The sequence below is a fragment of the Macadamia integrifolia genome, chromosome 14, assembly GCF_013358625.1.
Source record: "Macadamia integrifolia cultivar HAES 741 chromosome 14, SCU_Mint_v3, whole genome shotgun sequence".
Lineage (NCBI taxonomy): Eukaryota > Viridiplantae > Streptophyta > Magnoliopsida > Proteales > Proteaceae > Macadamia > Macadamia integrifolia.
In genome coordinates, this window is record NC_056570.1 from 3495109 (window position 1) to 3511665 (window position 16557).

Consider the following 16557-nt stretch of genomic DNA (forward strand, 5'->3'; position numbering starts at 1 on the left):
CCCCCCCCCCCCCCAAAAAAAAAAAAACACCCCCCGCAAACAAAAACAAAAACAAACAAACTTGGAAACTCTATGTTTGGATTATCCAACCAAGCAACCTTCTTGGTTTACAATACTCAAAATTTGGACCCATAGCAAGGAGGATTGACACTTCACATGGCTTATCATTTGTAGACAGGGCTAAGGACAGACCAGAAAAAAAAAACTCTTATCCTGCCACAGCAGAGTTGTTTTTTCATCATAATCCTCATCATTGTCAACGCATAAAATGCCAATATCAGTTTGATGATTAGGCACCCAATAGTATTGGTGATGGTACACTATTCACATCAATTGAATGACCATCTATCACATTCTACAGTTATTTGACCTAGATAGAAATCCATAAAACAGTGGTCCAATTATCACAATGTGCTAGCGTAAAACTATTCATAGAATACGAATAGTTCAAAACTCCAACCAGAAACGGGCCGTTCCCAGTGCAAGTCCTGCGGTTCTCCAAAGAGCGGATTGGGGTCGGTCCTACCCTTCAGCATTTTTTGCATGAAGTGTCCTCCCAAATTTAACCCCACATCTTCACTCTGGCAGCAAGCCTTTAGCTTTGGGCTACATGACGTCCCCTAAAATTGAAATACCAAACATTGAACTTGATTCTGAGATATAAACTAATATACCTCATTTGTTTCTGAACCACAAACTATATATCCATCAGAAACGGTTAAGCCCACAAAGTTCTGAGGAAACAACAGGAAAAAAGTCAATAGATAAGCCAGCATTTTTAAGGGACAAATGCAAGTAATATCTAAAATAAAGAAACTAACCTTCTCATTAGTATGACCACTAAGAGTTAGACTGCAAGCAGCTGTTGATGACCCACTAGAACTTGTCTTTTTGAGATCCCAAAGCTTTAGGGTGTTGTCAGTGGATGCAGAAACAAGGGTTTCCGCATCTAAGAACTTCACATAGCTAACAGCCTTCCCGTGCCCAGCCAATGTACACCAAGGAATTCTTGTATTCCGAAGATCAAAGCACAAGGTCTTGTAATCAGCAGAACCGAAGGACAGCAAATGGGAGGAATGAGAAGAGAACTGAACGCAGCAGACATTAGCAGCATTCCTAATCGTCCCAATACAGTTTTTCTGTAAAAAGATTATGCATTCAGCATACATCTCAAGTATTTATATTGAAAAATTGCATGAGGAAGCGACATATTCACTTAAGGCACAACCTGAGTTTGAAAAAAATATACAGGGAATCCGGAAAATACACATAGCTATCCCACCTGCCTGTGCAACATGGCCCACCATCGATGGGCTTCCCGAAAACTAGAGACTAGGGCAAATCCTACTATTACCCTCAAATCTTTGGCGTATCAGGAGGTTAGACCTGAATTACCTGAATCTAACCGAATGAAAAAGGAAGAATAGGATTGGATCATTTAATCCAACCAATTTGACCAATTGAATGCCTCCCACGACCAGGGAATTGTGATAACAGACAGGCCACAATTTAAATGTAGATACAGGCAGGAGGATGACTTACTCCCACTATCCTATCCAAACTGGCTTATTCTTGTCATCCTATCCAAACATGAACATCTCACAAATAAAAGTGCAATATTTCAAAAGGCAGATACATAAATTTTCAGAAATAAAAGCACTATATGTATGAAAAAATTTCTGTGTTTCTTTGGTCCAAATCATATCAGAAGTTACAGGACCACAAGAGGTTCCAGAAATGGAAGATGAGGGATGTTAATCATCTAAAGGGAGTACCCAGTGCACGAGGCTCCCACCACTGCAGGGTCTGGGGAGAGTCGGGATGTTCATCATCTAAAAGTTTTGTGTGGGGTGGGATCTTGTTAACTGAATTAATGAAAATGGGCAAGCTGCAAATCCAGAAGTTTAAAGGAGAACCATACAGCTCAGCTATACACAAGGATGTACAATTAGCCAAAAAAAAAAAAAAAAAAAAGAAGAAAGAAAGAAAGAAAAACTCAGGACTACAATAGGAGAATTCATGATGTTCCTACTCTTTGATATTAAAAACTCAAAAAGCTAAAGTTCTGGATATCTTAAATATAATCACTCCATTTTTTCTTCAAATACTAAAGGTTTTTTGAAATTATTTCCTCTCCAAATAACGAGATTTTCAATTTTCCACTTCTTGTTCAAAATTAGTTGATTCCTCTGTCTCCTTGAACATTTAAGATTCTTAAACTTCTTCCCTACAGATAAGCTTTTCACATAATTAATTGCTTTCCCGTTTGTTTCCTTCTTGAATTTCCATGTATTTTTGTAATTAGCATAAAGCGTAGCTGAGCTCAATCTCCATGCATTCTTTCACCTTCTTCCATAAAAAACAAAGAAAATGGAATAAAAAGAACTCACTCTGATTGCAACACAGATTTTTGTCTAGTGACTTTCTTACTTGTGAAGACAATAAATAAATGATTAAAGCGGAGGAAAAAGCATACCTCATTTATGCTCCATATTTTCACAGAAAAGTCATCACTTCCACTGGCTAATTTGGTGGGGTCCAATTGAGAGAAGTCGACAGACCAAGCTCTCTTTCTATGATCTGTAAATCGAGAAAAACCTTGACCAGTGCTTGCATCCCACAACTGCACTCCATCCATGTGAATCAAAATTATGACACATGAAAAGGAAAATGTTTAAACTTTAAATAACAAAAACCTTTTAGAGTAACAGTTGTTTGGAAAAAGAGAAAACGATTCATAAATATAGTAAATGCTACTTTGGGATTCACAGCAAAGAGGTTCACCAAGAAATTATCCAAGTTATTGAAAAAAAGACTTCTCATCAGTGTGGAGAAGTATGCTCATTAGAACCACTTTATCCAGTTTATTGGTCCATTGTTTTTTTATGTTTAAGACTTCAAGTTAGCCAGCAGGTATTTCGAGGTAAAACAACCTAAGGTGAATATAACATCTTTGGAAAAGTAGGGAGAATAAGATGGATGGCTTGATTGAGTGAAATAAAGGCTTTAAATGGTGGGTTCTTAAACCAAACAGATCGCCTTCTGAGTCATTCTCTAAAACTCTTGAACTTTTCTATTTCCAGGTGTGTTTGGCAGATTAGACTCTAGCTCCACCTCTTTTAGGAGCCATTCTAACACAATAATATCTGGTGCTCTAATGCTTCCTTTCAGGTGAAACATTTTGCATGGATATTTACGGATAATAAATATTCACTGGTTGGGGTGGGGGGTATCTGCCAGGCAAAAACTAGGCATCACCCAGGTACTTATGGCATATTTGGGGGAGCTTCTCACACCCAAATTGTGTGGACTGCGGAAGCTGCTCCAGGATTAGTGCATGTTTGGATGGGATTCTACGTTCTGCTTCTGCAATTCTTATGGGTAAAAAATGGTATGCCCAATAAGATTATTTCATTTTGAATCTTTGAAGCGATAGGTGCCATTTTCTCCAGATGCAGGAAATGGGCCATATCTCCAGCTTCTGATGCTAAAGATTCCAATAAAAATAATCTTATTGAATGACCCCTTTCTTAACCACCCACCCTCTAATTTTCACAGAATCTGGCTTCTAGAATCCGAAAGTTGAAGCTGGAGAAGCTCTATGAAACAAACAAAAAGAAGGGCAAACCCAGTGCATGAGACTCCCGCCACTGTGGGGTTTGGGGAGGGTCATAATGTATGCAGCCTTACCCCTCTTTGTGTAAGGGTATTTTCCTAACTCGAACCCGCGACCACTAGGTCGTAATGGAGCAAGCTTACTGCTGCACCGAGGTCCAGCCTCTTCGAGAAGATCTCTCAAACATGCACTTAATATGCAAAAGGGTGACCAATGAACATTCTTTGATTTATTATTTATTTTTATGTATAAAAAATAGTTCTAATTTAACATATGCAGTTGGTTCAGGACATACAGAATTCCAGACTTTAAATGACAGCCAACCTATACATACATGGATAGAGATGCAACTTGACCAATTGTTACCAGCACAAGCCCACTATTCAATCCAATTCATCTTGAACAAGGAAAAATGCCTCCAAGTTGGAACTGGGAGAAATATGTAATACCACTCAGCATCTCTAAAATGTATATGAGAAGGGTGGGATTAATGGGGACTCGATAGGCCTACCCGTCCTGACTGAAGTACTTTTGTCTCACAAAGTTTAATGCAAAAGAAATACACACCTGAACCACACCTTCATGATCAGTTGAAGCCAAATAATTCTTAATATAGCTGTTCCAGCAAACCCAGCTGAGCTTAGATTTGCTTGCCATTTCCATAACTGGGTAATGGATATCGACAGAATCATTGAGGAGTGCACAGTACTCAAATATCTTAATTTTCTTTGATACCCCAGCAGTAGCAAAGTAGTCCTCATCCCGATCAAAACTCAATGCGCAAATCACATTTGCTGGGTTGAGAAGATCCCCATTTCTTAATATCCCGCGAACTTCAAACTTATTATAGCGACCATACTTGCATAAGCCACTAAAAAATTCTCCAACGCGATCATTAGTTTGGTTAACGCCCCACCCTTCATTTTCATTTTGAATTGAGAAACATCTATCTCGGTTCTTCAGTAACTCTTTATCTGACCGTGTTATAGCATCAGTATCTTGAATCTGGACTTGAGACCTCATAGAAAAATAAGCATTTTCAAGCCGGCTTATATTCTTCATCAACCTCTCTTCATTCTTATTAGATGTGGGAGATGACCTATAAAGTGCAACTGAGCATAAAGGTTCCTTAAGGAACCCGAATTCTCTTGCACTAGTGGACTCCTTGAGCGTTTGAGAAAGAGCATTTGTTGTTCTTGATAAGTTCCTTTTCTCAATCTCCTGTATATCTGCTTCTAAGCATCCAATGTCCTCACCTAACTTGGACGCCTGCTTCTGCTTTTGTTCCTTGAGAGATAAAAGAAAATGCAGTAACAGCTCTGATTCAGCATCATCTTCCTCAACGGATGATGCCATATCACCTCCATATGAATTTTCTCGGGATTCATTTACCAGATCAAATTGCAAGATTCCCCTGTCAGACACAACATAATAACATATTTTCAACAATTTCCTGGGGGTAAAAAAAAAAACACAAGGACATTGAAGTCGTTATCTAATCTCTAAAAACACAGGACAACTACTCCTATAAACTTGACAAGTTTGCGAAAGATAAATATCAAGAAACAGACTACATACAAAAGTTGCCTTTGAAGAGCAAGTACAACCGAGAAAAAAAAACACTGCCAGAGCTGACACTGACCACAATAATATGGAATAGGATTGCAATAGATGGAGCGTATGGGTAGATTAGAGAGATTAGACTATACAAAATGTGGGAGGATCCAATCTCAGGTGTTAAATTCCAAGGGTAAAAGGTGGATAGATCTCTCTAAACAAAATAGATGATAATATCTCATCTCAAGCATTAGATCTCATAGTGGTAAGCACTGAGCCACTCTCACCACACCATCGGACGGGTGGATGCCCTTAATGCCAAAGGTAAAGGAAAGGCGGTTGAGTGTCACTGCAACTGTTAAGAGATTACATCTCATCACAATTGGATTTAGTTGTGGAAAAAAATGAATTACATCCTACAAAATCAATTCAAGAAGAAAAGGGAAATTTTTGTTTTCCAATAAAACATAAAGAACAAAGGGCCATGTGCACCCTTGGGGATCAGTAGCTGAAATTAAATTATGATACCTAATGGCAGGATCAATGTTGGCATATCTTTGGATGGCTGGAGAATGGTATTCCCCCAAAACAGCAGGGGTGACAAGCAATTTATATTTTCGTTTTTCGTTTCTAATAAAATAGCAAATATCTGGAAGGGGCATTCATCATATATAAGGCTTTGATGCATGTTTTCCCTCCTTGGATGCAGGTATACCTATGGAAAAGAGAATTCAATCTGCTAAAACATAAAACTGTCAGAAATGGTAGTTAAGTAGTAGTTGATGCCTTATCTGAGATAAAAGTTAGATCCCTTTTTTTATTTAACAATGGAGAGCAAACCTGAATATCAAAATCTTCATTGTTGCCTGATTGTACTTGCGCATAAGTCTACATAGTCAGTAGTTCTCAGTAATCACTTTATTTTCAATAATATCCTTGCGTTTTTTAACAGTTATTTGCTGGTGAGTTGCAATATCTGACATGCCATGCTTTTGGGTGCCACCACAAATAAATCGATAATGCATAGATTTCGAAATTTACAACATAAATGGAGCAATTGGCTGAAGTAGACCGTGAATACCTTGTTGTTGGCCTTGAAGAAGGTTCGGGATGAAGAAGCCAAAGCAAGAAACCAGCCTCCTTGGGATTTCTTGACAGAAAACTTGGAGGGAGAATTCGATGTCGTAGGCCCGACATTGCTGCCACATGAACTTCCCATGATTCAAAGCCGCTAAGTAACTGATTAAAACTGCCCAAATTAGTCACAAAGATCATGGTTTCAACCCAAATCTTAAGAGAAACAAAAAATAAATAAACAAGTAATCAATTGATTAATTAAATAATGAGTTTATGGGCTAAGCAACGCCCTAGTAAGGAGGAGTGATAGGATTCAGATTGAAGGGGCTACAAGAGCTAGGGGCAGGCCTATAATGATCATAGGAAAAGTTGTGAGGACTGACATGTGTGCAGTTTAGGTCTAGTACCGAGTATGACCTTGGATAGAGCCTATTGGAGAGCAAAATCCATATGGCCGACCCCATTTAGCTGAGATTCTCCTGACTTGCTGGACAGTGCCTCTTTCCTCTCACTTTTCATATTGCATTCTTCATTTTTTTGTCATGTTCCATTGTTCATTTCTCATATGTTTCTCTTTTCTCTTTTTCTCATCTCTTCTCCCCCCCCCCCCCTCTCTGTTTTAGAATACAAGTTCCTTACTTTTTATGTTTGGATCCATGTAGCCAACGTCATTAAGTTGGGATAAGGCTTGGTTTATTGTATTTTGTTTGTTGTTGTAGCTTATAGGCTAAGTGATAGGCAGAAGCACCGGAACAACTTTTTGCTGCTATTGTACATGACTTTGTCTATTGCCAGTTCGGTTATTGGAAAACTATGGTTCATACAACAGTTGTAGATTATTCACAGGTCCACACATGTCAAGTCCGACATATGTACACAGTTGGACACTCGATTAAAGAAAACAAATGTCATTCATAGAGAATAGATAATTTTTTTTTACGCTGTGCATTTCAATGTCGTTCCAGTTCAATGTTTACCTTCTGTCCTCAATTTCTTTTAATTATGTCCTCTTTACTAGCATTACTATTATACACCTAAATATATGCAGGGGGTAAGGCTCTGTACACAATGCCCCTCCCAGACCTCGCTGTAGCGAGAGACTTTTGCACGGGGTATGGCCTTTTATATGCATATACTAGGTATTAACATCAGCTCCCTTACCCTTCCAGCAGGAACTTCTTCAAACATATAGCATGTCCCAATTTCTGAATTCTGGAGGTTGCCATGTTTAACACTCCATATCCATTTTGATAAATGACACTTGCACATGTTTCCACATATCGTACTCTCAAAAAATCATGTACAAGGGTGTACCCACTAGGCCAGACTGCCCAGTACACAAGGCTCCCACCACTGCAGGGTTGGAGAGGGTCATACGTACGCAGCCTTACCCCTGCTTTGTGGAGAGGCTCTTTCCCAACTCGGAGCACTAGGTTGCAATGGGGCAACTCCACCCTCACTCTCAAAAAATCATGTAAAAGTCATCCAAAATTGTACATAATGGATAGAGATTATGGATATTACCTTTCATTATATTTCACAAGTTTCAGGAACTCATCAACCGACAACAGAGTATACTAAAGAACATTTCATTTCCTAAAAGTGTGTCAGTAGCGGACTCATGGCCCAGACACAAATTGAAGCAAATATCAAGAAACATTCACATTTTCTCTTTTCAGCTTCACATGTATGTGATATGTGCCACTTATATAAGATCCAAGTACTGCTTCAATGAATACTTGTACAGTAACATATTATTCTTCACAAGGGTGTAACAGTGACAATGTATAATGGCATCACATCTTTGACGTCACCATGCCTGACAAGTGACATGTATCCATTTATTAACAGCAAATTAAAAGAATGTGTCCAAGTCCAGGCTACAGACCATGTCTTAGTTATATTACCATAAAGGAAACAAGGTAGTGACTATTAAAAATCAAAGGTAAGACAATAAGCAGTCAATTTAACATAAAATTTAAATGCATAAAGAGAGCCAAATTAGATTATATTTGCACCTCAAATAGAAGAACACCGAGACTGTAGATATTTGACGAAAAATTGCACTCCCGGTCATTCAATTCCTCTGGACTAGCGTACCACTTCTCTTCCAACTGAACATGCCTAGATGTCATCAGCTGTTGAGTGGACTTAAATATAACCGGCGCTCCAAACTTATTTACAGTATTGCTTTCTATATTTGAGTTGTATCGATCACTAAGACCATACCCTGACTCCTGTACAGCCATATTGTTAATATCACCCTCTTTTACTGTTTTATACTTGAAACCAGATCTAGCCGGAAATTGAGGCTGTTGTCCAACAATCATCATCTGCTCACTATATTTTTTATGTTTTATGGAATTATAAGTATGCATACCCTGTCCAAAGGGTCTCTTCCTACTCAAATGATGTTCCAAGTAGGGAATATCTTGATTTAAGACACACCCTAATCTTTGGGCCAGTGAACCAATATATTTAACCCGACCTGTTGGCAACAAGACAAAACAAGATGGACGTACATCTGGCAAAGCAACTCCTTGAGAGTGTGAAAGATTAACCAGCTCCACAATCTGCCTAAATATATGGATGCTTTCAACTTTATTTATTTTATGACTCCTAGACTTCAGCCACTCCCTTAAACTAATTTCACCATGAATCATAGTGGGACCAATGCCAGCTCCGGCCTGTGGGGGAGGATCTTCTGCTTTTGCACTTGCATCAAGAGATGCATCAGAAGCCACACCAGTGGCACATGTAGTCTTCCCATTATTCTTGCCTGTGACTGCAACAGCAATACCATCTTGAGCTCCCGGATATCTAGATAGAACTCCCTTCCCTTTCAATGTATTCTTCAGAAAAAACTGAGAAAAGCCGGATGATGATAGAACCTTACTCCTAACACCTCCAGGTGATAATGCATTGCTTGCGGTAGTATCTCTGTTAGTAGTGGTTAATTGTTTGGAGATCTCAGCATGGCCCTGATTAGAATGCTTATTGGGTGAAGGCTTTTGAACCCCAATCTCAGGGGGAAACATGCTCCTTACCTCATCTTTGTTGCTTGCCATTGGTGGGTCCTTGTCCCTGGTAGCCATATCTCCTTGCAAATTCTCACTTCCAAAGCCACCTGCCAGCTTATGAAAAATTTCCCACTGCTGGTCCCAATTCTCCGTTTCTTCTGTACTGTTTGAGCTGCCAACCATTGCTAGATTTGGATTCTTGTAATTTTTCACCGTTAACTCTTCGACCATGACCCCAGAATCATTCATCGAGAAAGGGTGAGAAGCAGACGGTTCAGATCCAGCTACAGAGTTTTTCAGACTCTGACCCTCTAAGGCATCTCTATACACTTGAGGTGAGGCCCCGGGCCAATCACTACCAGGAGGTATAAACATAGATGAAGATTCCAACATATTGTAGCCGTCTGGTTTCAAGGGTTGATTGTTATATTGCCATCTGAGATGTTCACCCTCTGCCACATCATTTGCAGTCACCTCTTCACCGGTTCCCTCCATGCATGCAAATGTACTTCATTCAATCAAACGAATGATGACTTTCCAATAGTCCGGTTTGATCGAACCCTGCAATAACCATTGATGAGAAAAATAATGGCATCGTATTGATGAGATAAATAATGGCATCGACCTCTTGTATAAGCGAGTCCATTTGGGGTAAAATAAAATAAACCCCATAGCCAACGATGCAGCAACATGCAAAATCTGCCCGAAATCGTAGTTCTCAACGCTCAAACGACCATCAAGCGCTAACAAAAATAATACAAAACGAGAAATAGAAAAAATGACAGAAATATAACAAATCAGTCCAAACGTCCAGTAAGAAAAATCATTAGAAGTTCGAAACTAACTGAAAGAACCACATATTCTACAAAGCTCATAGCAAACAAAATTCATTAAACTTCACAAAATCTAAGCTCAAAGAAACCAGAAAAGAGTATAGGGAAACAAACACCAGAGCAACAACGAATCCCAATTCGCAAAACCCACTTGCAGATACCCAAAAAACAATGCATAAAGCAATCCAATTCATCCGAAAACGAAAACCCAAAGAGGAAACCCTAAAAGCTTGAAGGACTATCAAAGAAAGGAAAGGTCACAAACTTACCTGAAATGGAAATAATCTCTTCATCTCTCTCCCTCATTAGCATTTCATCCGTCGGAAAACTACAATAAAATCAAAAAGAGAAAAGGGATTGTGAGAATGAGAAAACAAAATAAGAAAGACAAAATGGATTATCGGGATTCAGATTTTACATGAAAAAGATAAGAACAGCTTGAATTTTTGATATTTTTTCTTCCACAAGGAAGTATGTTCCTCCTGTATATAATAACTTTAAACACAGATAAAGGGATTCCATGATACCTTAAACCTTACCATTACTAAGAACATACATATAATATAAATAAATAATATTTTTTCAGAGATAGAGATGTACAAACATAAGATATGGGAAAACAGAACCCTGGTTTGCCCAGGGCTTCTCTCTCTCTCTCTCTCTCTGCCCACCAGATAACTGGAATCACTGAAGCGCGGACAATTAGTAACCAGATATTTTATTTTATGGATATTTATGAGTTGTTATTCATGTCACGGTAATTTGTGACGTTGCGGAATCCAAAATCATATGATATTTTTTTTTTATGCTAGTTGAAAGGCCACCGAGCCAGCAAGGGTCAAGAGGACTCAAGAGCCAATGAGAGGCACCCACATGGAGGTCAGACAAGGGACTCACAAGGGGCAGTCTAGTGGATCGCACTTATGTAATACTATTAATTACAATTTTTCCATCAAGAAGATAGAAGGTAAGAGGGTCGAATGAGAAAATAGTTACCTTCGTTGGACTCACGGTAGCACTTATATGTAACTGTCTGCTACTAAACTAGAAGTGCATGCCCAAAATTATATGAAGGATTCAAGAGAAAGGTTTCATCCACCAAGCTTGAACTATCACCATTCCATCCTAGGGTTCACAACCCCTATAGGACTTTAGTATGTTCCCAAATTTCACCCTTAGATCGTGCGAGTTGAAAGTTGGGACTAGATAAGAGTGTCAATCGGTCAATTTGTTCGATTTTGGTCATGTTGAATAGGTTTTGGTCTATTATTAGGCCAACCTAGAACCAAACCATTCAGGAACTTTCAGTTTCAATTAGTTTCAGTTTTGGTTTGGCTTGATCTGATTTTATCGATTTTTTTTGTTATGAATTTGTAATCGGGCTACAATGGGGTCCGATCTGGTCCAATATCGGTCATACATGTATACATGAGGAATCAATAGGGAAAATTTTAGTTTCTCTTTTTAGGTTATTATCGGTATGATCTCGAGTATTTATCAACTTCGGTCTGCTTTCCAACCATTTTGATCGGTCTGATTTGTTTGATTTCTATCTTTCGATAAAAACCCAAACTAATAAGGCTTCAATTTGGTTTGGTCTAGGCTGAACCGGTCATTTCAATCCGTCCAACCAATTCAAACTGTCCTTGACAACCTTAGGATTAGGGAGAAAGCACAACAATATAGAGTAATCGATATACATGCACCTTGCCTGAGGGTTGGTCACTTGATCAACTCCTCTCAAGTGCATCGGTGTTTGGTTTATACTAATTTCCTTGTGTTTCCAAGAAGTGTGCCTTGGACTCCTGTTGACTCCTTTGTGGATCTCTACTTGGCCAAAAAAAAAAAAAAAGTCAATATACATGCATGGTCATACATGGTGTATAGTTAAATTAAACATATATGGGTAGCATGGTTCTAAGTATTGGTATTGGCTTACGTTGATGTTGTATTTTAACCAACATAAGATTGGTGGAACAATACATATCAGAGAGGAAAATTGTCCAACAAAATATTTTTTTATCCAAAATGAAGGGCAAAACTGTCCAATTTTACCCTATACGATTATTTGTATCCATTTCGGTATCAACTACGACTAATACCATTAATATTGATTACTGATTTAAACCCTTTATATATATATATAGGTAGGGAGGGAAGTAGGTAATAGTGAGGAGGTTCGAAATTGAGATATCCTGGTGAGCATGTGTTTTTTGCACATTACAACTCATTAACTGTGATATATAGTTGTTGTTCAATACATGTCTCACTCATTACCATTTAGAGCCCCCAAAGGGGCATTTTTAAAAACAATAAGCGACATGCATTGAGCGTTTGCCATACATATACAAACTTAGCTGACCTCCATATATAGGGATACACGTACACTTCAACATAGATGAATATTTGATTGAATTAAACTTTAAAATTTGATATATGACTAATCTATAAACCACCCTCTCAATGCAATGGTTGAAATAAACACATCTTCTTTTATCCATGTATGCCATAAATGGGCTATAAAATTTTAAGCCCTACCCCTATTATAGGTACCCTATAGACAAAGCCGGTCCAATACAACCTGTTTTTCATGTAACAGTCGGTCCATGTAACTTGCTTCCATTCGTTTAAGGGTAATTTACAACGCCTGGAGAATGCCACAATTATAAGACCACCCCCTATGTTTCACCAAATTAGACTCAGACCCCTTATCGTCAGTCACTGTTAATAAATATTATGAAATGGCGTTTTTACCCTTATGAGTAAAACACTGATGAGTTACCCATTTTCATTATCCCAAAAATACCCCATTTTACCATTTCATTCTCCTTATCTCTTTCTCTTCTCTCCTTCTCTCCATACCTGCGATCAAGAGTTCAGACGCTTCCTTGACTTGAGATGAGACAATCAATGAGCCGGGCGAAGGGACCAGCGAGACAGAAGTAGGCTAGGGGTAGGACCTTGTTGTTGGTTGGGACCGATGGTCAGTCCTTTTTTATCATACCATGCGTGGACTCTGCTTTTGGAATACCGACTTGACAGGCAGCACTCTCGTGAGCTAATCCGCTGCCGCAGAAAGTCCATATAGTTGTGTTTTCGTCGAAAAATGTACACATGCCACCGGCATCGTAGATCCATCCCGTGGTGGGGCCCAGGCAATGGAATCTCATCAACTCGTTTCCATCCGCAATGCACTGCACATTATCCTCTATACTACTACCACTAATACTGTCGCCGCCACCACCACTGCCACCGCTGCTAGTGTCGCTATTCAGTTTGTCTGCACTAGCACGAGACTTCACCATCTCTCGAACCGTGCTACCGTCTTGGGCAGGTGTTGAACCTTGAACAACATATCGATCAGACTAGAGAATACCTTAGGCGACTAGCTCGTGTGGAAGATTATCTCCACAACATTGTGAGAAGTGTGTCCCTTTGGCAGCTCGGTGAGCGTTGGGAAGAAGGGTTCTGATGTTCAAGAAGTACGTGAGGAGATAGTGCGTCGGACCAGATTTGATGGGTTCGAACTAGCTTCAGAATTTATGAGTTAACCTGAGTGTCTTTGATTGGATGGGGTGGGCAGCGATGGTGGGTTTGATTTCATGGGCTTCTTCTGGGTGGTGTCGACCACATCCTTGAGGTTCTCAACGCTCTCTCTGCAACTCAAAGAGGCGATCAGATGGTTGAGTTGCTTAGGGTTTGGATGGTAAACATCTTCGAAGGCTCTCAATTTGCATTGCAACGATTTGACCCAACCAGTCGCCGGGTGAAAGAAATAGAAATTATTATAAGGGTATTTTAAGTACTTAATATTTAATAAGGGTATTTTGGTATTTAAAATAAAATATAATTACTAACATCAGCATATATGGTATATTTCTTAACAGTGACTAACGGTAGGGGTCTGAGTCTAATTTGGTGAAACACAGGGGGTGATCTTTTAATTGTGGCATTCTTCAAGGGATGGCGCTGTAAATTACCCTTCATTTAATGCTTCCCTTTTGAAGTTTTGATTTTTATAAGTGGTTGTTCCTTGAGCCATGCCGAAGAAAACTCTTTTTAAAAAAAAAAGCATAATGCATGGGAAGGTGGATGAGTGATGAATAGAAATAGAATGCAAACCTAGACGTGTGGAAATAGAATTTTGTACCCTTATCCACCAAATTTTTTTTCCTCTTAAAATTGGAATTGAAATCAGATTCAAATTGGCTGAAATCGATCATAATTTCGACTAATTTGAATCTATCAACTCGTATGACATTTTTACGGATGATGCCAATCCTGATCAGAGATTTAGTTCATGATATTGGATACCTAAGTCTATCTTGGCCCATATGGATATGGATACTCTGAATCGAACCATTTTATCCTCGTAAGATCAATATCTACACACTGAGGGGTGAAATGACTGCTCTGCCTCTCATGAAAGATAGAAATTCTGTCAATATTAATGCTTCTACTATTGTTCCCACTGGGGGCCACATTGCCTTTTAGGGCCTCTCCCTTTTTTATTTTAATTATTTTACCATCCTTTGTTTTGATACCACCGATACAATATCAATTACGTATCAATATCGATACGAAATGACCGATACAGTTGATCCAATACCAATACCTAAAACCATGATTCCAATCCTCAAACCGGGATTCATGCTAAGGGCATGTGGTTCTTTAGGAATTAAGACTTCACAATTAAAAGGCTTCCCTAGTCACCACAACCCATCCCAATCCTCACATACCCATGCATTGCCACACACGTAATAAGGGTTTGGAGAAATGTTCTCTTTGGGGAGAACAACCTCCGCCAGCACCTCCTCACTGTTTGTCCAAGCATGGATTTAGTTATTGGTATTGGATATGGTTATCTATCACTAGTGATGTTGATCTAGATCAGCCCACATTGGCCTTGGGTTGGGTCCTCAGATCATGGTTTTAAAAATTGGCATCAAATACCATGGTCATGAATGAATTGTCTCGCGATGTGTTTGATATGCATTCTCAGAATAGATTTTAGTTCTAGAACACATTCTGAATTTATTCGAGAACTAGAATCTATACTGAGAATGCATACCAGACATAGCCTTAATGTCTTTCATGAACATGACTACATCATCACAGAGTCTTAGCTTAATTTTTCAGATCGATCCTATTTTTGAACATATCAACGAGATTCTTGGAAGATTATTTGAAAACGTCAAACATCTGGGGGATGATTTAAATAATGATGAACGGTATTTCTTTATCAAAAAAAGATGAGCAGTATTTCTAGCCTATTCTAGGTATTTCCAGGGGGAATAGTTTAGAAAGGGTACTCTAGGCGGGCCTTGGTTCTATCACTTGACATATAAGATGAGGTTATCCCTTGTTCACATGTATAAGTTTCATCCCCATTGGAGTTGGCCAAATTGCAAAATCAAGTATTAAAAAAATAAGGACTACGAAGTGGGTTGGCGTCCAAAAGTTGAAGGCTAACAAATACATGATGCATAGCTGAAAAACAACAAAAAATTATGTGTGTCTAAAACAAAGGTTGCCTCTTTTTGAGTGGAAAAATGACACTTAAAAAAAAAAAGTTAAACTTTTATTTCTAAAAAATATATTATTACAAAACCTTATGACATACACATCAAATATTAATATATAATTAATAAGACATGAGTTGGTTTCTCAATTTATATGTATTATTGTTATTTTTTTCGATGCGATAGCTTTTTCAAATTTAAATGTTTAAACTTGTATTGTTCATTTTCATTTTCCTATCGTTCTTGAAATGTTTAATTGTATTTGTGGTCGTCCAATTCAAATTCTGAGTCATTTTATACATGTTTAAATGAGCAAATTTTTTGGGTTGTTAACGTTTTATCTAACAATTGGAATTTAAATGGTTTAAAAAGAGATGATTCAAAATATTGATTTTCCTTTTATAAAAGGTTTGTTAGAAGGTAATGTATTTTCTTATGGGTATCTAAATGACCAATAAATGTGACCCAACAGGCATGTCATGTGGGAAAGACATGGTGTTTAAGTATGTACGTTTTTTGAAGACAACACTTGGTGTTGTCTATTTTTCTCCTGTATATTGAGAGGGTGTTCAACTCATTTATTTAATAGTTTTGAGAGAAAATCTCAAATTCTATTTTCTTTTGATCTTGGCTTTCATTATTCATAGTTTTGTTACAATTAATCAAGTACAACTCTTTTTACCTCACCCAAACAACAACAACAACAACAACAACAACAACAACAACAATAATAATAATAATAATAATAATAATAATAGAGTACAACTCTGAAGTATCTCAATGTGGCCCGATAAGCAAGTGCAATAATGACCTGAACACCTGCGGGGTTGTTTTATCATGAATGCCTAATAAGTGAGTGCAACAATACCGATGACACGACTCAGTCCCATTGATTCCTTAAATTTCTCTATGTGTTTTCATATTCATAATGC

The 16557-nt window shown here is 38.3% G+C and overlaps 1 protein-coding gene across 5 annotated transcripts in view; it reads right to left on the reverse strand.

The window, feature by feature from the left end:
* LOC122061450 (protein SUPPRESSOR OF PHYA-105 1-like) overlaps positions 1-10771 on the reverse strand; it is an 11882-nt gene extending 1111 nt beyond the window's left edge. The window contains exons 1-7 of one of the 5 annotated variants that reach the window (XM_042624708.1): positions 10522-10771; positions 10373-10431; positions 8269-9831; positions 6255-6412; positions 4184-5030; positions 2477-2623; positions 675-1139 (exon numbers count right to left, since the gene is read on the reverse strand). In XM_042624708.1, coding sequence (XP_042480642.1) covers positions 675-1139; positions 2477-2623; positions 4184-5030; positions 6255-6412; positions 8269-9765 — 3114 coding nt within the window. In that variant the 5' untranslated portion in view covers positions 9766-9831; positions 10373-10431; positions 10522-10771. Of the gene's footprint in view, positions 1-674; positions 1140-2476; positions 2624-4183; positions 5031-6254; positions 6423-8268; positions 10014-10372; positions 10432-10521 lie in introns of those variants that run through there. The other 4 variants (XM_042624709.1, XM_042624712.1, XM_042624710.1 and 1 more) reach the window with 4 other exon arrangements.
* Positions 10772-16557: the final 5786 nt, after the last annotated feature.